This window comes from Thunnus maccoyii, chromosome 2 (assembly GCF_910596095.1).
Source record: "Thunnus maccoyii chromosome 2, fThuMac1.1, whole genome shotgun sequence".
NCBI lineage: Eukaryota > Metazoa > Chordata > Actinopteri > Scombriformes > Scombridae > Thunnus > Thunnus maccoyii.
Genome location: NC_056534.1, coordinates 26,542,611 through 26,567,111, shown reverse-complemented (window position 1 = coordinate 26,567,111; position 24,501 = coordinate 26,542,611). Strand labels below are relative to the sequence as shown.

The 24,501-nt window shown below is 40.4% G+C and overlaps 1 protein-coding gene and 1 long non-coding RNA gene across 4 annotated transcripts in view; one reads left to right on the top strand and one right to left on the bottom strand.

Moving 5' to 3' along the window:
* LOC121885541 (FERM and PDZ domain-containing protein 1) overlaps window positions 1-24,501 on the bottom strand; it is a 43,478-nt gene that overhangs the window by 5,491 nt on the left and 13,486 nt on the right. For all 3 annotated transcript variants that reach the window (XM_042395102.1, XM_042395093.1, XM_042395111.1), the window contains 13 exons: window positions 15,018-15,140; window positions 14,564-14,727; window positions 10,341-10,443; window positions 10,151-10,196; window positions 7,834-7,938; window positions 5,956-6,051; window positions 5,380-5,505; window positions 5,124-5,243; window positions 4,388-4,524; window positions 3,656-3,875; window positions 3,353-3,535; window positions 2,547-2,691; window positions 1,061-2,401 (listed from right to left, as the gene is read on the bottom strand). In XM_042395102.1, the coding sequence (XP_042251036.1) occupies window positions 1,061-2,401; window positions 2,547-2,691; window positions 3,353-3,535; window positions 3,656-3,875; window positions 4,388-4,524; window positions 5,124-5,243; window positions 5,380-5,505; window positions 5,956-6,051; window positions 7,834-7,938; window positions 10,151-10,196; window positions 10,341-10,443; window positions 14,564-14,727; window positions 15,018-15,136 (2,905 nt within the window). In that variant the 5' untranslated portion in view covers window positions 15,137-15,140. The remainder of the gene's footprint in view (window positions 1-1,060; window positions 2,402-2,546; window positions 2,692-3,352; window positions 3,536-3,655; window positions 3,876-4,387; window positions 4,525-5,123; window positions 5,244-5,379; window positions 5,506-5,955; window positions 6,052-7,833; window positions 7,939-10,150; window positions 10,197-10,340; window positions 10,444-14,563; window positions 14,728-15,017; window positions 15,141-24,501) is intronic.
* Window positions 18,541-20,369, top strand: LOC121885553. The gene is made up of 3 exons (XR_006092582.1): window positions 18,541-18,631; window positions 18,849-19,009; window positions 19,831-20,369. It is a non-coding gene; the product is annotated as an uncharacterized LOC121885553 (long non-coding RNA).

Genomic DNA, 24,501 nt, shown 5'->3' with positions numbered 1-24,501 from the left:
AGAAATGCTCCTTTTTCTCAATACTGAGTGGACGTTCTTGGTGTTTGTGTTTGATTGACAGCGGCAAGCTGAGCCCTCGCAGGGGCATGGAGGGACAAATTAAACAAACCTGTACTAAGAACTAAATCTCAGACAGTGTTTTTTTAGTGGTGGTGTAGAAAAATAAGGACAAAACGACTTTGCTTCTGCACCACCGATGTTGACATTTGCAGGTAATTTCCTAAGCTGTTCAATGTGCAGCAGTTGATCAGCTTATTAGCTATGTAGCCTGCAAACTGCCTTTGGTACTACATTTTCTCCAGGGGCTGATTGTTTGGTATCTCATTCAGAAAACAATGGTACAGGGCAAGACATGTCCTTGTTTGTAGGGAAGAGGGAGGCGTTAGCTGGAAAAGTAATGTGGGTTTTTGTTGTTCAAAGTCTGTGTTTCTGGTTTTGTTGTGTCTCAGGCTGTAGTCAGGCTGGCTCCATGGTGTCCATCTGCCTAATTTAACTGGCTATTTGCAAAGAAGTTCTCCATCTCCAGCTGGTTTATGCAAATATAGGGGGGACAATCACAAAACCAAAATTGTGTCACTGTTGGATTCCATTTTTTTTTCAGGAGATCACAGGGCATTCATTTGAGTTGGACTTAAAAGGTTTATATCAAAGATGAGTTGCAGATTAATGCTCTATATAAAGCTTTCATTAATTTGTTTATTTATTTACTAGTATATTGAACTATGGGTACTGCTAAATTTCTTCCTCATGAGACCCAAAACCAGGGAAAGCATGGTTGCTCTAACATCTATAGGCTGAATCTTTAAAGTTGGTATACCACATCCAACATCACTGGTAGGTGTGGTCAGAAGTGTGGCCTGCAATGTTCCTGCTAATGATAGTACATTGCTCTATAATGCATTGCTGTATCACTTTTGCAGGGCAAGAACTTCAGCCACCAGATGGCAGCAATTTCAAGCCTGTTTTTTAATCGCTCTAAAGGGCTTGAAACTGACAGCAAATGCTTGTGACCACATGAATAAGAGGCTCAAAGAAAGCCTCACAGAGAAAACTGAATCACCTCTAGGCACAGCCCCCGAAGTCGGGTCTTCAGGTGAGGTGAAGCGATCTCTGGCATCAAAGAACTCTTCATCAGAGCTGCTGTCTCCAAAGCCGGGTGGTGGCTGGAGGATGGGGATCGGCTCCAGTTCTACCTGATCTCCCTCCACTTTATCGCCCTCTTCTCCCTCATTATGATTCAGGAGGCGGGGAAAGCTGCAAGCGCTGTCTGGGGTGATGTTGGAGCAGAGTTTGTAGTAGGAGCTTGTGTTGCTGTGGTCAAAGTTAAACACAAACTCCATGTGGGAGGAGCACGACGAAGAGGAAAGTGAATGTTCTTTAAAACTACCCTCCCCACTTATGCTTCCTCCTTCTCCTGCTCTTCTCACTGACTCATCCATCTCTTTCAACATCTTCCTTCTCCTTCTCCTCAGTTCCTCTTCTTCGTCTTCATCATCGTCACTGGCCTCTGGGGGGCTCGGCAGGAAGTCCACAAGCCGGGAGAGCTCAGCGAAACACAGGGAGCTGTCATCAGAGCAGGAAGTGCTTAAATGTTTTTTGACGTGGTGAATGTTTGCTGAGGTTGAGACGGGTCCGAGGAGTTGGGGATCAGCGCCATCGCCTGACCTCCTGCAGTCCCCTTCTCCTACGTCGTGAGTTGAGAAGTGAATAAGGGGATGGGAGTGAGCAGGTGGAGGAGCGAGGAGGTGGGTCTGAGCGTGCCTATGAGAGTAAGGATGAAGCTGTAGGGGGGAGTCGATGTGGCCATGAGTTTGTGTGGGAGCATTGGGATGGATGGAGGAAGACGAACACGAAATCAAGTCATCTTCCTCCAGGGCATCGAGAGAGTCGCTGGAGGGGCTGGTGAGGACACGCGAGTCAGAATGACATGAATCTGATGCTTCTGATACAGACGGCTGCTCCTCCGCTGCTTGCACCTCTTCTCCACCTCCCATCTTGCGTTCTTGTGCCTCTTTTTGTGTCCCCGCTTTTTCCCGTTGTTCCCCAGAGTCATTGTTTGCTATCTCGATTTGTATTTGTCCACCGCCCCGTGCTCTCACTGTCTCCTCTTTGTGCTCTCTGTCCTCATTCTTGTGCTCTTTATTCTTATCTGGTAGAGACCTTTCCTTTTCTGTGTTAGCTTCCTTTTCTTTCTTTTGTTTTTTATCCGCCCATGGTTTATCTCCCTTTTCTTTGCCATCTTTGTGTCTCCTTCTGTCTCTGTCTTTCCATTTTCTTCCCTCTGGGTCTGATGAGGATCTGACACGTGGGCAAGGCTTCTCATTGTGAGACACTTGGGAGACCAGTGGCTCCATGTCCAGGTCTGAGTTGTCTGAGTCACTGCCACACCGTGACACGTAACCTGCGAAAAATGCCCATGAAAACACGACACCATGAACAGCTGGATAAATCTAACACTCTTATTAATATCCCTTATTTTTTCAGTTACTTAGAGCCCACAGGTGTGTGACTTTTTACTGGTGTGAATGTGTGTGCTTTCTCTGTACCTTCCTCAGCAGACACTCTGTGTTTCTTGGAGACATCTATCCAGGGAAAGATGTTGAGGTTGGGGTCAACAAACACTCGACAGTACCCTGCTATTAGGCAGGACATATCTTTGGCTGCCACTGACTCCAGCAGTAATGTGATGGGCTTGGTATTAGAGAGGAAAGAAGATGATATAAGATGGGGCAAGGAAAGAGAAGGAATGAAAAGACAGTTTCAGCAGTGGAAAAACACTTAATGTAATGTTGTATTCAAAAGGATTATACATTAATATTGATGAAAAAGCATTTTTACTTCTCTTCATGCTGACGTCTACACATTGTATACAGGAAGTTCAAGAAAGAATGTAAACAGGTCAGTCAACACTAAAAACACTGCTACAGAAGGGGGTCATATTAAGTTGAATGCCAATTAAGGCAGAGAGGTCTGGCAGTCAGCGGTATGCAAACTTTTAAAGCAACAAGAGACAACTAACAGACCTCATGAGAGGCCAAATCTCCTGTGCGCAAACTGCAGGTGCATCAAACTGAAAAAGCACAAACAAGCGAAAAAAAAACAAAAAAACCAATACAAAATTACATAACTCTATTTGATATGTGTAAAATCATGGCAACGCAGGCCAAACAGACATACTGCACCAACAAAGAGGTCAACAAATAATGCTAATCGGTACGCAACCTAACATGACCATCCTTTGTAGCAGCATTTGTAATGCTGATTTAGTCGCTTCAAAGTTAAAGCGCTTTTGATGTGGTTTACAGTATTTTGCATAACTTGTGTGTGTGTGTGTGTGTAATACTGGTCTTACCTTGATGTCCTGCAGGTATATTTTGACCAGGCTGACCTTGTCTGATTCAGGCAGCAGCTCGATGCGTGTGATGCTGGTGAACTCTGTGAGGGTGGACAAGATGCTCAGTTTGTGGTTGACCACCTGACTCACCCCGTAGCGTGCCCCCACCAACAGGGTCACCATGGACTCCCTGTCCTGGAGCTGAAGGGTGGGGAGACATAAGAAAAGCAATGACAGAGACAGAGAAGATTGAAACTTCAATCAACCAAATCTCAAAAGAAACATTTATATAAATATCCAGTATACAGTCCAAAACCCTACCATCATGGTGGCACTGAAGGATTTCCCTCCAAATGACTTGAGGTCGCTCAGCTCCTCCAGATAGTTTATCCGCGCCTGATCGGCTGGCAGGCCCTTCTGCTTGGGATCGTGCTGTGATTGGCTCTTCTTCATGTGGTAGGCAATGGCCTTCCTCAGATCTTTCTCTCGCATGTTCCTCAACAATGTGGAAGACACAAAGTTCTCTATGCCCCAAGTCTTCCTGGAGGAAACACACAAACACAAATTGATAAAGTCTGTTTGTGTGTACATATATGTTACCAAGCTGAAACTCCGGTTGTACTATACAGCTTGTGTGAGTGTGTGACTGTTAGTGTCGCTTGAAAGTAAACATGTTCATGAAATTTTCCACAGATATTGTAAGTTAAGTTGTGTGTATGTATTTGTGTGTATGGCAGGCAATGTACAGGAAAAGGTCATATTAAGTGTTAAGACTTTAATTTAATGCCACCAGAGCTAAAAATGGCTTATTGGACGAACATCATTAATATGAATTTCTTTTGTGAAACTAATATTTGTCTGTTACATTTCAAGCAGAGTCTTATTTGTGTGGTCTGCATGTATGATAAAAAATAACAAAAATATGACTTATAGGGATGTGCTGTTTTAAATCAATTATACAATATTTGTCTTATTACACACTCTTGATTTCAGGAGCTCAAGGACCTGCTCTATGGTAATGTCCTGGAAATTTTAAATGTGTGTACGTCTCACGTTATTGTCTTCAGGTTGGTCTTTGGTGACTGTCCACAGCTCGCCAACCTCTCCTGGATGTGCAGCGCAGCGAGTCGCAGGGCGGTGTTACACCTCATCTCTACAGCAAAACGCTCCTGCAGCACATCATTCACCCCCTAACAAACACAGAGATGAAACAAGTTTGAGATGAACAAGTCATGATTTACTTTTCAATGACATTATGTGGCTAAGCTTAACATAACATATGTTTACATAATACAGAATTGCTGTAAGAGGAGCTTTTTGGCTTTTTCTTCCTAATTGTGAGCTGAGGAGGTCAACATTTAGCAGAAAATACCTGTAGGTCAAGCTAAATGTTGTATTTATACAGTGTTAATAGTATAGCAGTATAGTATTCAGTTTTACTTGCTGAGTGACAAACTATCTTTTGAAACAACTTGTCAAAGAACCACATGGCAGAGATAAAACTGGTCTGCTGAGTGCTATTTTACACTAAGGTAAGATGCTTCATCTGCACTAATAAGTGGACACACTAACTGGATTTCTTGAGGGTGTTAATACTTTGCTTCCTCATTTGATTTAGATATCAAAATCCTGATTGCAGCCCTTTCACATACTATATAAAAATAATCAAATTAAGGGGAAATATTGAGTTTGAATTCAAACAAACATTAAAACAGACTGGTGGTGGTGTGGATGGTGAGTTCAAATGCAGTCTGGTGGTTTTCTGTGGGTCAGAGGTTCATTAATCTACCTGCAGGTAGAGGTACTCGAAGGCAGTGGGATCCACCTGCAGCAGAGTCTGGAGGTTTTTGGGCATGAAACAAATACGGAACAGACATCTGAAGTCATGGGCCTCTTTCTTCTGGACCACCTGGACACACACACACAAAGAAGGGGAGTACACTGACTGCAACAAATTTTGCACCAAAGAGGGTGAGCTGGTTTAAACTGTTATTTAAGGAGAGAGGTAGATTTATTCTTATTTGTGTGTGTGTGAGTCTGTGTACCTGGTGTATCCTCTCTTCATCGTGTAGGAGCAGCAGTTTGGTGGCACTGTGCCTCTGCTCCAGCATCAGGGAGAAATGTTCAATACGGCTGAGAGAAAGCTTTTCCTTCAGTGTCATCACAATGTCCTGGTGCACAAAGAAAATTACATCTTGTGAGACAATATTTTATCACATCAGGAAATATATTTGCTGAGGTGAGCTGAGCTGAGGTTTGGAGGTCTCAGTGAAGCAAGGAGGAGACTGGCAAATCCAGGAAACAGATATATCTAATACTGATAAAGGCTGAGGGAGTGAGTGAATCATATCAGCTGTAGCTCTTAAATTTGGACTTATTCAATCCAATAGAGTCTCAGTTATATGGTTATGTTTAAATATGGAGCTTACTGCAGGCTTAAAGCTACATCACATTTCAAATTCACAGAGGTGAACATACAGGATCCTTGACTTCAGGTTAAACACATAATGAATGTTGGCTTTAACACAGTTAAGTATCCAGTATAAGAAAATTGTAAGCCTGAATGTTGGTAATAATTAAGAATGGAAGTTAATATGGTCGACTGTATCATTGCACAGTACCTTGACTGTGGTGCTGGGTTCAAATTTAAAGGCCTTGGTCTGCCCGTTCTCCAGATACACCTTCAGAACGTTAGGCAGGAAGAGCAGCGAGTTGCCCTGCAAGCCACACAAGGGGTCAGATGTCATGGGAGGTGTCAGATGAAAATGTGAGCATCATTAAACCTGCTGGTTCAAGAGGATTATGAGTAACAGGCGGATAGAGAGATATGAGCAAGAAACAAGAAAAGAAAGATGTGTGTGTGTTTGAGACACAAAAATATAAAGATTTAACTGGATGTTTTATTTTGCCTGGGGAATGTTTGTCCTAGATACACTGACGCTGCTGCTTTTACACACAAAACTTATTTATATTTTGAAATACTGGGAAGCCAGATTAAAAATATAAAATAGCATGTTTTGCATATTACAACACACTTGCAAGAGGAAAGAGAGAGATTAGGCCATGTCTCATTTTCAGCTCTGCTCACGGAGCTTTTCTTCACATCATATCTTCTTCTCCTCTGGCCTGTTTCTGTCTGCCCTGCTCGTTCGCTGTAGTGAGTCATCTCTCTCTACCTCATCCCTGTTCTCTCATGATTTTAGAAAGTGTTTTGCTGTATTGACACTGTGATGTAATGCAACATTGATGTCTGTGTGTTGTGAAGTTCAAACGGAGAGCTTTCAGATTTAGACAACCCCTCCCTTGTCACCCTCCCATCTTCCATTTCTCTTGTTTTCTCTCCCTTTTAACAATGGCAACCCCCCCCCCACACACACACACACACACACTCCCCCTAATCTGATGCTTATTGTCCTGTAATCACAGACATTAGGACGGGAGGATGAAGCAAATATCGATCCGTGTTTTCTCTGTGATTAGTAATAGGCACTCCAGCCTATGTGGTTTTCCTCATTCAGCGAATTTCACATCCGTTGGCATGATGGGAACTCCAACCAGAGCCAGGCTTCAAAAAGAAAAACTGCATATAGTATGGCATAATACTAACCAATTATAAACCATCACTACTCCTCATAGTGCAAAGGTATACCTGACATATAAAGCACTATCTGTTTTATCAAATATTTTCATTATTCAAAATCTAGGAGACCTTAACTCAGTGTAGAGCTGCAATAATTAATTGACCGACAGAAAATTTAATGCAAATATTTTGATAATTGATTAATCATTTAAGTAATTTTTCAAACAAAGGTGCCAAATATTTAATGAGTCCAGGTTTTAAAATTAAGAATTTGCTGCCTTTCTTGGTCATACATCATTGTTAATTAAATATTTTGGGGTTTGGACATTTGTTTGTCAAAACAACATTGGATGATGTCACTTTGCACTACGATATTGTGATTGTCATCTGTCATTGTTTTCTGATGTTTTATAGACCAAACGTCTAATCGATTAATCGAGAAAATAAGTGACAGATTAATTGATAATGAAAATAATTGTTAATCCAAATAAGTTGGAAGGTCATCGAACTGACTTTTCCAGCTATCACAAGCAAGTCTGGAAAAAAGCTACAGATGATCCTTTCCTCAGTAAAGGAAAAATAAGAGGAGCCCATATAACACCGTCACCTCCCTTCATCTGAAACACATGTTTGTTTACAAGTCCAGCAACTCTGTCTAACTAGTTATTGTTATTGAGAGTGCATATTGAGATCTGATCACACTGCAGGAAATGAGAAAATGAGATGGCTTATTAATAACAGATGTTAGACGTCATTATCCCGATTATGTATCCAGATACAGATTGTGTGCAAATGGAATCTGAAGAAGAATTCTTTAGTGTCTCAAGGAAATGCTGCCAAACAGATGATGATAATAAACACTGAAGAGAGGGATGGGAGAAGTTCTCAGAATAACTGGACAAAATGTTTTCACGCTCACCTGAGAGTGTCCGTTGACCTCCACCTCCTCAGCAAAGTGAACTTTCACAGGGTTGGATTTGAGCTTTGCCCTCTTCTCTGGTGTGATGAATGATGACTTTGGGCCCTGGGAGTACATGAAAATAAACTGTAAAGCAGGTTATATTTGCATAATTTAATCAGTATTTCATATGATGCTGGTACAGTATATGTTCAGCAGAGCATAAAGTGGTACATGTGAAGAAAATGAAAATATATGCAGCCTTATTTTGCATTTAATTCAAGCAATTAATAATAGGTTAACTATATGAACCCCGGTAGTTTTCTTGGGATGATACTACTCGGTTGTAGACTAATATTTGCAGTTAAAATCTTTGCTATTTTCTATAGTTGTTTCTTGTCTCATGTTACTCAAGTGTTGGAAAACTGTATAAACAACCAAAAGCCAATGTTGATATCAAATATATCATGTTGCAATGCAATGTGTTGAGAAAAGGTTTTGATTATTTAACAAAAGCAAGTCTTCATCTACACAAATACTATCAAATAACAAGCACTGTCAGGGTCTAATGTGAACTTTGTGGACTGGACTTCAGCTAATATTGGAAAAATGTAAACGATAGGAGGCAGAATGAGACAAGTGATTATGATACATTGATGTGTGCAAGAATTTTAAAAATGCATTATTGAAGTATTACCAATCCTATCTGTGAATACAACACAGGCATCCAAATACATTTTACATTTAGAAGATATTCGTTGTGCATTTATATTCATCGTAAGTACTGGTGCTTAGTAACAAAGATAATCTTTCATTACTGAAAGCATCAGAGGAAACTGTCAAACAATCCCTTAAAGCTCTTACATCACTGTGTGATTATAATACAAGTCTGAATCACTTAGATGAGCCTTGGTTCAGGACTCTTTTGATGGTTTCTTACCATCAACAGGCACAACAATTGTTGTTGTTCAATCATGTTTCATTACCTGAGGAGTATCTCAAAATTAAGGTCTTTTCTCTAGCAAGTCTGATCTGGAGAAAGTCATCCATGCTATTATTTAATTACTGTAATTCATTGTATTCAGGGTTAAGCCAAAAAATGATCTCATGCCTTCAGCTGCAAGGCTTTAAACAAATACTGGAAGAAAAGATCACATCAACCCTGTTTCAGGATCTCCTCACTGGTTACTGGTAAGTTTTAGAATTCATTCAAGATTTTACTGATCACATTTAAAGCACTTCATGGTTAAGCTCCCAGCTACATTGCTGAATTGCTGCTCTCCTATGAGCCAGAGCGCTGCCTCACATCCCCGGGCAAGGCTCTGCTGGCTGTTCCTAAGTCCCAGCTCAAGACTAAAGGTGACCGGGCCTTTGCAGTCAGGGCCCCTCAGCTCTGGAAGTCCCTGCCTGAGAATCTGAGGCTTGCAGGATCCGTGACATCTTTTAAATCACTTCTCAAATCATATCTTTTTAAAAAAAAAGCCTTTTATTAATCCTAGCACACTGTTTTTATTTACATGTATTACCTGTTTCATTATTACTGTTGTCTTTTTTCTTTTTCATCTTTATTCTTGGGGATTTTATTCCACTTTATTTTTATATTATATAATATATATTGCACAATATCTATCTATCTATCTATCTATCTATCTATCTATCTGTCTACATTATTATTATTATCATGACAAAGATGAATATTTTCTGTGAAATGCTAATAATTCCTTGAAGCTCAGTAATGATTTCTTGGAGGAGCTGTGAGCCATGAATCAGACCATAAAGGTGCTTCCATCAGCAGAGCCGCTGATGAGAATCACTGAGGAGCAGCCATTTATTTACCGATCCACTTCACCTTAGCGCAAACACGTATGTCAACTTCACACACACAGATTGAGGTGTACAACCTACACACACACACACACACACACACACACACACACACACACACACACACACACACACACACACAGATGGAGTGACCATGATAGAGGGTATATAACACGTTGTCACCTTTAACAGTGATGCAGTGGTGGGACCTCGGTGACACAATGGTTGTTAGCAACGACGCTTGACCCCAAGCCTCATTGACATGCTGATTTATGTGTTTGTTGACAACAGCATTTTAGAATCCCATGTGTACATAGACATTGTACATCTATAGCATGTAGGCATGTGTACACATACTGTACATGCTTGTGTTTGTTTTCACAACTGAATGAAAAGGGGAAACTAGAGGAATTGTCCAAACAGCCATCATCCAATTAAGTGTCTACAAGTGTGGAAATGAGTGTTTCTGTGAAATGTTTGTGTGTGTGTTGTTAGTTAGATGCAGTAGACTCACCAACATTGTTCTGAGGACAGTCATTGTCAACGTTTCTTGACACTCCCTGAAAAGAAAAGAAAGGGTGGCTGTTGAGGTGATGTTTGTGGAGATGTGATGTACAAATCTTAATTTTAAACACTTTTTTCTTGTGTTTGTACCAATACTTGTGCATATATGTGTGTTTGTGAGTGCAGCTGTCTGTGTAGACCTGATTATTTCAGCAGCTTGCTCCGGGGTCAGGTCATCGACAGCGACGTTATTGATCTTCACAAGCTGGTCGCCAGGGACGAGCCGGCCATCTGCAGGACCACCTGGACACACAAAATGTCCTTGTGTTGTCATGCCTGAGGGTGCTGAATTGGTCTGCATTCATACCGCAACTGGGGCTGGTGACAGGCAGTATGTTGTATTCTACTGATCTCCTTTCATCTCACACTGATGCATAATTTTTCAAACAGCTCTCCAAACCCAGCCATTAAGGAGGACCATAATCTAATCGTTGTACTTGCAATTTAGTGTTTTGCTGACCACTTAGTCACTACTGTACGTGACTAACATTCAAACAATGCCCTTTTAAAAAATGTAAAAATACAGTCACCAATACTGACAACATTAGGGGCAAAGGTAGTGGATAGACTAGACTAGGCAATGAATTGACGAAAAACCTTGTACAGTCTGTAGTGTTAAAGAAGATGCACAATAGTTCAATTGTGACCAAAAGTGACAGTAGATGTTCATAACAGGAGATGATATTTTGTACAGACAATGCTCGACAACTGCTCGAATTCTGCAGATGACACTGTCCCTTGCTGTGTTCGCAAATTTTGTAAAAGGGTGGTGAAAAAACCCCAAACTGAAACACTGAAAAACTGAAAATCTGGAATGAGAATGGAATTGCATTAGTGAAGCTGAGTTTTACACTATTAAGGCATTGCACCAAGCATTTCTAGCGCTTTGAGCCAATATGTTGAATGCTGGCAAGATTTGATTTTACAGAACTGCTGGTAGCTCTAAATTAGTTTATTATATTTATGCACAACCTCATGAAAAAAATCTGATTTCATTTTCAACAAGTAATATCCTGGGATACAGTGTATAAGTGTGCAAAGGCCCGAACAGGGTCTTTACCCTGAGTTTCCACAATACAAATGCTAAAAGACAAATCACTGGTGGATAAATCAAGTTGTAATTTCAGGCGATCTGAAATGGGTCCACTGGCAGCAAAGCAAAAATCCTGGTTCTGACTGTAGCATCTTCAGCATATTTTTTTCTAAGTAACACTTCAATACTGAGTTATATCATTGTGATTTAAGTTATTAATTGATTTTACTACCAAAATGAACATGGACAGATGCAGGTGACATTGATAGCTCTGAAAATGCTTTTAGATAAAGGATTCATATTTCACTGTCAAGATGCTGCAGCACGTGTCATAGAGACAGAAAGAAGAAAAAGTGAGGCTTAGCAGGGCCACTGGAGACATGAGCAACAGTGCGTATGTGTGTATGTGTGTGCGTGTGTGTGTGTGTGTGTGTGTGTGTGGGACAAGCAGAAGCAGATGGTGACAGAGCAGACTTGAGCCAGACAGGAGAAAGCGAGGTAATCTGCCCCTGGACCTCAGGGGGACTCAGACCCTCTTGGCTCTGCAGCTCAGCAGACAAATTGCACTTCAGAGTACAAAACATAGGCAGGATATAATACATAGCATTCATTTCATGATTTTTACATAATCATGCAATTTTCTCTAACTGACAATAAAAAAATTGTAAATACTGAATATACTTGTTAAGTTGCATTATTACATATGCAGCAGTTATGTTTTCTGCATGCACTGGATTTCTGTAAGTTAGATAGTATATGAAGTACAGTGGTGGAAACTATGTCATTGTCATTAGCTATAACATATTCATGGAGCTATAGCTTCTGGCTGAAATACTTTTCCAATAATGAACCTTGTTATAGTGCTATACAAATGATAGTTTTTATGATAGTTTGCTAGTTGGTAACAGTAAAAATGTCAGTACCTCACTCATCAGTACTATGTTGGGTTTTTATTAGCATATCTTGTGAGATGTGTGTGTGACTTTTTTCTTTTTAACTTTTCATGGGAAAAAAAGCTACAATTTAATTTTGTGGCCAATGCAAAATAATTAGTCATTAAGATGACTAAACATATATATAAGGACAATCAAATTTATAACCATGTTCTCATTCCAAAAAAATATCCTATTGACTGGGTGGAGGCTGGTATTTGTTCAAATGTATTCAGTTAATCTTGTGTACAAAGGTAAACAAGATTAAACAATGAATGAATATAATTGACTGATGTTACAAAACTGACACAGATTTAGGAACTTTTCATCAATCCATTGTTTTAGTAAAATGCATTGTAGCATGCATGTTTAGTGCTAGAAAAGTGTTGAATATACATTTTTGTATTTTGCCTCTTTCAGTCAGAGCCATAAGCCATAAGCATGCATATATGGGAGTTGTGTACAGACATTATATAACAAAACATACTGAAGGCAGTGATGGTCAATTGGCACAAGTTAAGTAATTTTTGAATGATTCACTTTGCATGGCATACAGGTTGGCATCAGCTCTAAAAGGCAATTAATCCTAAAGTGAGTGAGAACTACGAGAGCTGTAAGTAAATCATGTTCTATTTTGGGAAAGTCACTGAGGAACTGTAAGACTGCAGCTCTTCATTAGATGTAACAGCATTAACAGCAGCAGATAGTACAGATAGCACATACTGACTAGGAGTTGACCTGTAAGAGGTGCTGTGCCATGGGATGCAGTAGGGATGACATGTCCACCTATTACTGCTGACACACCCTCAAGTCCCACAAACTTAATTTAAATCAGAGGGCTTTTTTTGCCCTGAGTTAACCTTCCCAGACACACCTCAGGCTATTTGCAAATCCTACCTCCTTTGCTGAGATTCCAGCAGACAGAATCCAACCTCTATAATACCCCTAACCCCTGCATTAAACATGTCTTGCATAGCACACAGTACATAAAGCATTTGATTGGTAAAGGTTCTTGTGGACAGTACTAGTCTGGGTGGAAACACCGCCTGAGAGCCTGAGTTAAGGGCAAAAACTCCATGCCTCTTACAAATCCCAAAACCATTTTGCTTCCTCGTTATACTGAAGATGCTGCACATGCACGCACGCAGGCACACACACACGCATGCACACACAACATCAGTCCGAAAATGCGTTTCCTTTGTTAATGTGATTCTGTGTGCATGTATGCAGAATGAGCACATCAGCCTCCCTTGGAGGTTGCACTTTTTACAGTTTGTTTTGTACACTGGCCAGAGGCCTGTACTGGTCTGGCACAGCTCCAATTGTGCATTTGCTGAGGAGACTTGCTGTATGCTATGTGGATTCTGGAAAGAAGAACAGGGAGAATAGGACATTTCTTTTTTTCTCTCTTGCAAGAACAGAATATATTGGATTTTAATCACCTCCTACCAATTATCCTACAAATTATGGCCACATACTTGGCTGGAGTGTGTTCCTGTCTGAATTATTTCATGCCAATGTTGTACATTCCAGCTCTTTACGTAAGACAGGAAGTTAAGAGTTAGTCATTTGAGAGATAGAGATGGCTTGTGACTAAAAGGTTTCTACATTGAATCCTGGGACAGTCTGTTATCCACATAACAATGCTTAACAGCTTCTGTTAATTAGTATGTCCTGGCTCTGTCCAACAATTTCATCATTGTACAGTATGGCCCTGAAGAGACCACTAGGCTGTCTTCACTATGTTACATATATTTCTACTGAAGGGTGGCTGTGGAGACAGAACAGTTTCTCTCCCCTCAGCTGGGTGGTACAGGCTATTCTAAGTCCACTGTCGTTGGACAACAGGCACTGACAAAGCAGACCAATAGACTGCAGACCTTGGCAATGGAAAGTGGCTCTTGGCACATAAAATGTGATCTCTGTGGGGGAAGGAGCCTGAGCTGGTGTGGGGAAGATGAGAAGTACCAACCAGAGCTGACCTAAACATTCAGTGTCAGCAATGAAACCAAATTCACCAGGGTGAGAGGTGCTGCATTGGTTTTAGGGACAAGACAGTTACATCAATGTGGATGAAGTCTGACAGTTATTTATGCATCTGCTGTACACAGCATTTCAGAATACATGGCCTTTTTGTAGACAGTGGATGTGGAACTAGGGACCCTGGTCTTATTAAGAGCAGCACTGACAGTGTTGACAGGGACACCAGGAGGGGTGTTTCTGATTGATCTGATCTGAACCTGAGCAATGTGTTGTTACTGCTGTGTTAGCCATTTCTCCTAAAAACAAGTATAAACACACTGAGGTTTTTAAGTGTGCATAGTAGCAGACCACTTTGATTCAAAGTTCAAGATCAGGTTTTTGAAATGCTGTTTATATTCTGTATATATTGTTGTACCTGGGGTGACCTCCTGCACCAGGATGGGAGTCTGGGGGGACAGAGTGAGGCCATGAGAGTTGAGGTTTGGGTCCCGCTGGATCTGAACATTGAAGCGGAAGGGGTAATTCCTCTGGTCGGAGCCACCGGACTCTGTTGTCTTCCCATCTACTGCAACCCTGTCTCTGGAGGTGGTCATAACAAGAAAAAGGAAACATGTATTTACAATTGTGCTCTGGCAGTTTCATCAGTTTTTGGTGAACAACTTCATAATTGTTTGTATTAGAAAAATAAAGACAACAGACAATATCAAATGTAGCATACATTATTTGTTATTAGATTGAAACACAGGAGCCTCTCAGTCAAAAAACGAACAGGTCAGATTAAACAGAGAATCTAAATTGACAATTCTGTAAATGCAAATGTAAATGTTAACATAACCATCCATTTAAATAAGACAACGACAGAGGTTTACCTGCTCAGAGAGTGAGATCTGCTGCCTAAGTCTCGGGACCGTCTCAGCCATCGTCCAACTACCTGCTCGACCCTGCTGGTCCTGCGGGACGGGGAGCGGCTCCTGTCCTGCACCTCCATTTACCTGGCAGGGGGCAAAGGTCAAAGGAGTCATACATACAATAAAATGGGTAAAATGGCTCAAGAATACATGTGAGATGTCTGGAATTCAAATGCATATGACTGGTCATGAGATTATGTATGTATGTAGATCTAGCTAGCTCAAGCACTTCAAGAGCTGTTAAGAGAAGCATTTGGCCACATAAATAATAAAGTATGGGTGATATGAATAGCCAATTTAATAAATGTTTTGTGCATGAATCCAACCAGGAAACATGAGAAAATTAAACAGGAGCTCAGGTGCAAAAAACCCTTATCAAAACCACATGACCTGTATGGTGAAAAGCAAGCCAAAGGGTTTTTGTCTGTTTTAAAAAACACAAATATGATGGAAATCTGTGTTTTCATGAGAAAATGCCATGTGTAAAATAAACTCCATCAGATCTTTGCCATCAGAACACATGATGCAAGGTAATCGCAGGTGTGAAAAGAACCTGCAAAGTGTGAAGCTTAAGAGACACAGCGGCCAGAACAAAACGAAGCACACACACACACTCACACACACACACACACACACGCATTAGGCTTGGCAGTGGGACTTCTGGGTATTAGACAGGGACTGAGGCCAACAATGATGTCACTTGTGGCTTCATGCAGTCAAATAGGCTCTTAGCCAGAGTTATGAGCCAATTGCTTGCATGTTGCGTTCAAGCTTCAATAAACATCAATATCAATAATTCCTAATTTCCTTTAACATTAGCGTCTCCTTTAAATGGGTCCCTGCTGTGTTTGCTGTGAGGCAGGTGGTCATCATAAATGATTGTTGACAGGCCGTGGTGGTTGGTGAGTTGGATGTAATGGACATGGGTCACCTCTGGTGTCTGTGAGGTTTAGTTGGGCTAATTGGTTCCTTGTGGAAGCATAAATATACAGTATTTTAGGTAATGCCATATAAGCGTACACACACACACACACACACACACACACACACACACACACACACACACACGTACAAGCCTACAGACATTCATGTTCCCTTGAATGACTGGATATAGTCCCAAATAAACACAGACACACTGGGTTAGGATGACTAAAATCCTTCATCCGGTAAAAAGAGATAGTTAAAAAGATCTAAAAAGTGAACCAGTTGAGGTACTCGAGTTGAAGGCACCTATGCTCGTTATGTTCCTGTAAGCGCAATAAAAGCTTCACCAAGGCTGACTGGACCAGATGATCAGCTCTCCACACAGTGAGAAAAAAGGTGGTTAGATTAGCCGGTGAGTTGCCCCGTTCTCTGTTTATTTTCTGTGTGACTGAAGCGTCCCTGTTACCCCGTATCTCTATAATGGAGCTGACAAGTGCAAAGTTAGCATAAATCATAGAACCAACAATGGCCACATTATGGGAAATACATCAGGTTGAAATAAACGGGAATTTTCCTTTAACTATTGATCACTTGCCAAAAACAAAAGCTGCCAGATTTTGTGCTTTTGCTTTTAAGTGAACTTGCAGAGGCTTGTCAAAATGCATAAACATTAGCAGAGAATACAAGTATTTGCTCTCAAAATCTCCCTCTCACTCACCACACACACACACACACACAAAACCATCCTCCCAGTGAGAGGATGACTGAGTCAGACAAAGACTTGGTCATTAACTGTTACCTAATACATCATCAAAAGCTGAATTTACTAGGCTGTGACTGGGAAGTAGATACTCAAGTAGGGAGCACTCATGTAGAATCACCTTTCTATGAAATAAGCGGTCAATAAAGTTCTTTAAGAATGAATGAGAGCAAATGAATGGATGGTTAAAGGATGCATGAATGAATTAATGTAAAAATGCATAGGTGGATGGATGAATGAATTAGAAAGCTACAAATGGACAAAGAATGATTAAAGACAACAAACAGAGGAGGGATGAACTGATTTATGGATGGAATGAATGAGTGAATGATCTCAGCAGGCCTGCTGCGTCCCTCAGCGAGCAGCTGCAGGAAGGAATCTCCCCCAGACGGACATTGCTGATGATGGGCATTAGTAGCATCCATTAGAGGAAACAAGAGGGCGGGGAGGGAGACGAGAGGAGGCGAGGAGTTAGATGTTTAAAGAAAGGAAAGAAGAGAGTGGTATCCAGTGCATCAGGTACAGTATGATGTGACAAGAGCAAAAAACAGAATGAAAGGAGCACATAAAAGAGAGAAGTGTGATAAAAGGTGAAAGAAGAGGAAGGCTTAGTGATGAAAGTGTTGAGTGACACAGCCAGACAGCAATGTCTCCTGGGGGATCTTGAGTCATAAGCACATTATCCATCCATCTGTCTGTGAATACCCTCTCCTGCTTCTCTTTCTCTCTTGTTCTTTTCATCCTATTGGCCCCTCACTTTTCCCCTCAATTCTCTCTCTTCCATATCTCACTCTTCCTGTTTGCTCCACTTGCAGGATTTCACTTCTCAGGTTACAGAGACACAATGCAGAAGTGTACTTAGGCTTGTTGGGGTCAGAATATATCCACCATCACTCTAGTGTGGTGATCTCACAAGTGAAATAGATACATACTGTACACAAATACATAGACACATACAGTAAAAGCTCTGAAGCCCTGAAATCATGGATTTCCAGAGAAGTGGCTTCCTTCAAGAGGCAGATAATCAGTGATTTAAACAGGTGTAACATTAGAACATTAGAGGCTGCTGGGAATATAAAACTGTACTTCCCTTTCACACCAATCACAAGATGCTTTTCATTTCTTTCATTTCTCAACCGCACACTTTTCATGAATATTGTCACTGCATCAGGACTGTCACAACTTGTTTTGTTTTTTTTAACCTTTATTTATTCAGGGGAATTTTCACTGAGAGCAATGCTCTCTTTTTCAGGAAAGCCCTGATCACATTCACACAGTTACACATTCACACCTGGAAGCTGCCCAGTACAACCACCGTCTGATTTACCAGCCACTGAGAAGCTCCACTGGAGCAGGTTAAAGGCCTTAAGGGCACCTCAGTGGTGGTAATGAGGGAGGTGCAAGCACTGCTTCTTCACTTTCCCTACCCAGATTTATCCTGCCAGTCTGGGGTACTGAATCAGTGACCCTCCAGTCTCAAGCTTGCTTCTCTAACCTTTAGGCACCACTGCCTTACTATTGGATAATGTTAAGATAGCTATGTAAAGTCCCCCTCCACTCAAAATCTGTTTTTCTTCTTGGTCATTTTGTTGGAAGTGCAGAATAATGTATGTGGTGAGTTTGACACTAGTAGCTTGTTTTCAAATTCACCTGCTGAAGAAGAAAAGTTTCTCTGTGATCACCTTAAAGGTCCAGTGTGTAATATGTGTGGTATTTAGCGGCCTCTAACAGTGAGGTTCTAGATTGAAGCACTCCGCCACTAACCCCTCCCCTCCCTAAGACTTTGGAGAGATTCCAGAAGCTACAGTGGCCTTCAAGGACAAGAAGCTATTTGCTGAAGATGTCATTGTCCACGACAACTTCGAGCATTGCTAACAAGTCAAGCGATGAGGTGGAGATGTTATTTAATTATTCAGTCTATAATACTATAGGTTATAGCTCACAAGTAAGATAGCAGTTATGAGTGTTTTATTGTTTTGGTAATACAAGCTAACATTAGCAACGTCATGCTAAATAAAACTTATGTTATTTTATTCTAACGTTAGGCATTATTGATAGCGAGATAGCGTTGGCAGGATAACGTTACATATTTTATTATCCGTTTGCAGAGTCAAGTACTGGAGGTTAGAGGAGGAGGAAGAGGGCGAGAAAGAGGGCGAGTTAGCGGTTCTGTTGCAGGCAGGGCCAGGCGAGGGAGGAGAGCAAACACCAGCACTGCGGAAGCAGGGCAAAAGGCTGGAAACCCTCTGAAGGGACCGAAGCAACTGAGGTTTGTGACGTTATTTATACAATTATTTTATCATATTCCTACCCGTTCTGCATGATATTAAAAATGCCAATACAACACAAAGTGGTATTTACATAGCAGCTCTGTGCTTTACATTACTGTAGTCTGTATAGTTTGATGTGTTATCAGTGTAACGTGAGTCAGTAGCCCCTTTTACACAGCCCGTTCAAGGCGGGAATACTGCGCCTGTAATCCGCCTCGCTGTTCTGTTTAGCCCGTATTCAGACCAAATCAGGCAGCGCAGTGCATAGCTGTAGGGTTGAAGAGGTGTGTGGGTGTGTTTGTGCTTTAGAAACTAACCGCTGTAAAACAATCAGAAAATAACGTTTATCAATCAGATTCACCAGCTTCCCCACTAACTTTACTAGTGCTCCCTCTCTTCATTCACCCTCTAGCTCACTCGACCACAGCTGCTCTCTCTCTCTCTTTCTCTCGTCTTTTTAAAATGAGTTGGGAAGCCGACAGAAAGGTCTAACTTTACTTTTAACGTTATCAAACGGAGAGAAATGTCCTCCCCTTGGATCCTCTTTACGGCTATAATGTGGGTTCTCCGTATAAAAGAGGCTACTGAAAACATCAGCAACACTACTGAATGATTATATAAATACTATATAGGAACAGCATATCGAGCAGCAATATTTTGACTTTTTAAAAAAAATCATGTTATTGTTGTAGACATGTTTGGGAACACTGGACAGCCTACAATCCATATTCTGCACTACCATTACCATATTTCCAACATATCATGGAACTTATAACCTATAAAGCCTTATCTGTGTTTTTCCTGTGTTTTATTTTTTCAGAAACTTCTTGAAGAGATGACCTTGGAGGAGTACAGGCAGCTCACCAGTGAACTGCTTCAGAGGCAGCCAGGGTTCATTTTTGATGCCTTGATGATGCATCAGTGCAGGCATGGTGTCCCACCGTTTGCTGGAGTGCCAGGGGTACCATGGAGTATTTATAGTAACTGTACAGACATGCCTACGGACCGGGAGAGGAAATGCTGTGGCCAGTACCCTGCAGATTGTGTAATAATAATACCGCACTTCTCCCAGTACTGTCTTGAAAATGCTTTTTATGCATTCACAGGCGGTACTGGGAGGACATTATGGTATTTGGCCAAACCAGGAAGCCTGGGGATGACAACCGGGAGTACCGTTATGCTGTAGGACCAGGGACAAGTTCCCTGGTCCTCCAGAGACATCACACTGGTTTCACACCTGGCCTCTGAGTTTCCCTCCAGGTCCTCTGGAACGTCCACACAGTATCTCAGGTACTCACACACCTGCCTGTTCATCATCAAGGCATCAAATCATCTCATATTTATTTGTTACATTTCTGATATTTTATTTATTTTATACTTGTTCTATACATTTTCTATATTTATATATTTTCTGGATAATTATTAAACTTTTTGTTTATATATTCACATTTATTCAACTTAAATGTGCAAGTTTACCAAATAAAAGATATTCATCAGATGTGCTGTGATAATTACAATGATAAACATATTAATATATACTTATACAATGACAGTATTTCCCTGTAGTCCGTATATTGTCATTACCACTTCCACCATCAATTTATATTGTCATTATTTATATTTATAAAGTAACATAAAACAGTAGTGAAGTCAGAATACCACTGATCCTCAGAACAGGGCACTGTAGTACATGTTATGGATTCATTTTCATTGCCACTTCAGGTTATGTTAACTGTAATTCACTAGTTTGAACCACAAAATAAAAATATAAAAAACAACACTAAGAATAATGACATTTGCAATAAAAATATCTTTTATTTAACAGAAACATTTTTGGACGCCCTTTTCAATCTGGACAATAAAAGGATAACATAAACATGCAGCTTTTACTGTTCAGACAAACATTTTGACAGCTTATTCTGTGTTCTTCAGAGTTGATTCTGATAAAGACAATAATCTATCAAATCATTAGTCTGTTTGAACACTAAAAGCAGTGTGATTAAACTTATCCGATCACCGTCCAGCAGTCAAATTGCTGCACATATAATAGCTGACAAGGGTCAGACCAAAACCACACCAAAGGTATTCAATTTACTGCTCTGGATGAAGATGCTCTCATGGCAAGAACAACACCCATGATTCACTGGCACTGCTGTTCCTCATCTGCTCCAGGAGCTGTGTGTAGAGCAGCAGCTGCATGGAAAACTGCTTCTGTGGAAGACAGTACCGTTACACATAGAGATAATTTACTATTTCATACATTTTATACAGTTGTACATGTGAAAATACTGTTATTTAACCAAGAGTAGGACTTACAGGGTATGTTAATATGCTACATAGGCAAACAAATGTGTATCACTTACCTAGACCTCTCCTGACTTGGTCTGCAATACTTCTGATATGGCGGGTGTGAATGTCACAGACATGGTGAATAATGCCAACCCATAGTGCCTGAGAAAAATAAAACAGCACAAATGAATGAACTTACTATTATATATCATCTATCTATCTATCTATCTATCTATCTATCTATCTATCTATTTATCTATCTCTCTGTCTATCTATCTATCTAATGTGCTCACCAGAAACTGTTCAACCTTATTCCATGCAGATTTTCATCCCAACAACAGACTAGATCAGATTATTTAATTGATTAACACACTTTCAGTCAGAGACAAGTAGCTATTCAGTGAAATCAACTTTTGTTGTCTTTGGTTGTAATGAAAACCTATGTATTCCCAGCCATCAATGGCACATGGTGAAATACCCCTGACCTATTACACAGTCACTTTAGGAGGAAGATAAAGGCAATACCATGCATCAATGCTACAGGACCTCTCTCATAGCTGGAGAAACAACAGCAACATCAAGAAAATAAGTGCTACATAACAAAGTCACAAACCCTTGTAATACATTATGTTATGTTCTAAGATGCTGGGAGCCTTGGCTGGCCTGGATAAACATACCAAAATAAATAACAGAAAATTCCACTTCTGACTGATAAATGTAAAATTAAAACTCTGGTAGCAATTACATGTTTTTCAACATTGAAACAGGGAAAACATTACTTGTGTTGGACTATAAGCTAACTTTGCCCCCCAATGTGTACATGTGCTCCTAAATGACAAATTAGGAGCAAACAATGAAATCATGGAGCACTGTGAAAAATATAAATATAAATTCACAGGATGTATTAACTCGGTGATGAGCAGACTTCTCCTCAGTTTATCTTTCACACTAACTCATTACTCTGACTTACTGTCTTTAGCACATCACCAGCGCTAAATATCTTTGCTATCAATCAATGTGTTGTCTTACTGCCAAAGAAAATGAATAAATCGTTGGGTTATTAGCATGACGTTGCCTCCCTGTTGTCTCTTATCAGACCACCAGCTCCATGAGAGGCACAAACTGAGGCTAAAGTGTGCTAATATTTAACGTTACGTGATGGCGTTTCTTTTCAGGGAAACTAATATACTGCTAATAAACATTGTACATCATCTAGGTTTTGAACCATTACCAGCTGGGCAAAATAAATATACATTACACTCTTACCTGTCCAGCCGTAAACAGGAAACTTGGGCGTCAGTCTGCAAACATTTCTCTCATCAGGGATTTCCATCTGGGTTTATCCTCGTTTTATGCCGTTGCTTGTCCCGATTTTGTTTAGCTTCTTCGTGTTTTCATTTCTTTGACGACGACAATTCACGCTCCTGTGATTTTCTAAATAAGTATGATCCTCCATTTATCAGATTTTGGTTTCAAAAACTTCTCACAATACAAAATGTTTGGTCCGTTCTTCTTCTTCTTCGTTTTAAAACCGGTGCATTTCCGGTAGTCGCCCACTGAATCTAAAATGCGTACGGCCCTCACTGGAGCCAGTGTTAGGTTTGTCCGTTCTGCGCTACTGTAGAAACATGGCGATGCAACATGGCGGCCACCATGGAGGGGGACCCGCTCCCATGTAGATATAAAGGGCTTATTTCTAGGGTAACAAAAACACAACAATTATTATTTTCAGCTGATTAGACACTAATTAAGATATACTTATAAATAATCTATTCAATTTTCTTTTAGAGTCTGTTCTTTTAGATGTTACTAAAGACTACACACTGGACCTTTAAGTTGCGTACCTACCAGCAGGAAGTGTGACATCATAACTAGTGTGGAGCCAATCATGGTCCAGTATGCAACTTACACAAGTGCAATATGGAAAATTGAGGCCTCCAGTGCACATACACTGAGAACTAACTTTTTAGTGAAGTAGGAGACATCCTACTGCATGTGTCCAGCAGTCAAACTAAATATTTGAATATTCATGGATTCTGGATTTTTCAGTGAGGGAGAAGAAGTAGATATCATTTTAAGGATTTGAATGATGTAATTGTAATTTCCTTTGTGGAAAAACTATAATTAGAAACAAATTATTTTTCAAAGCATAGTATTTTTATATATCTAAAAAAATGTCTAGAGGGGTCTTAAAGAATGATGTTGTGCTTGTTGCCATTTTCGATATATAAGATATTTTTGAGTCATGAGATAGAATTTGGAAAGAGAGGCTTGTGACTGAAAGGTTTCGATGTTGAATCCTGGGACTGACTGGCTGGAGGAAGACACTTCCTGTCAAGTTCTGTTCACTCACTGGACCAATAATAAGTACTAAGCTCACACTGACTTATTACTAATGAACCAAGACATCTAAACATGAAGTCACATGGACTGATAACTGAGGTAACTGTTTTAGTGACTGTCATCCTGTATCATCAGTGCCACGGCTGGGAGGAAAATTAAGACAAAGTTTATTCCGAGAATGTTAAGGGGTCATGCTGCACTTTACTGCACCTTATGCATTTATTCATCCACTCTGGTGGTCACAAAGAGCTCACAAAGACATAAGTGGTTATGAGCATTATTAGGCGAGACTGCATCTGGACCACATATGACATAAATAATGATGGACAGCTGGAAACACGATGAAAACAAGACATTTTGTACCGTGATGCCAGGGGAAAGTTGCTGTGTGGTCACTCACTTTTTTATGAGGAACTACCAAAATTACACAGAGTAGGACGCAAGCACAACACACCTCTTAAACTCATTTTCCCTTTCTGATGTATCAGGGAAAATCCCTGCACTTGTGCTGATGCAAATATGTGTTACCATGGCTACCAAATAATCTTGCATAATTCTGTAGTTTGCTTATATACAGTATATTGCTTACGGAATCGCTTACTTGACAGTTCCAATATATTCATTTAATATTCTCCCAATTATGTATGAGCTTATTATACTTTTTATCTATTCTCTACATTTTTGATGTGAATGACTTCAGCAGCCTGTAGAGAATAGGCATAGTGCCAGATAACCATGTTCATGGGTGTGTTATTGTGTCCACACCCACACAGTTGGGACATGCACAGTACACTGCAGCCTAATAATGATGCCAAGAGCCAATTTTATTCAAAATCACAGTGATTCACACAATAAGAGC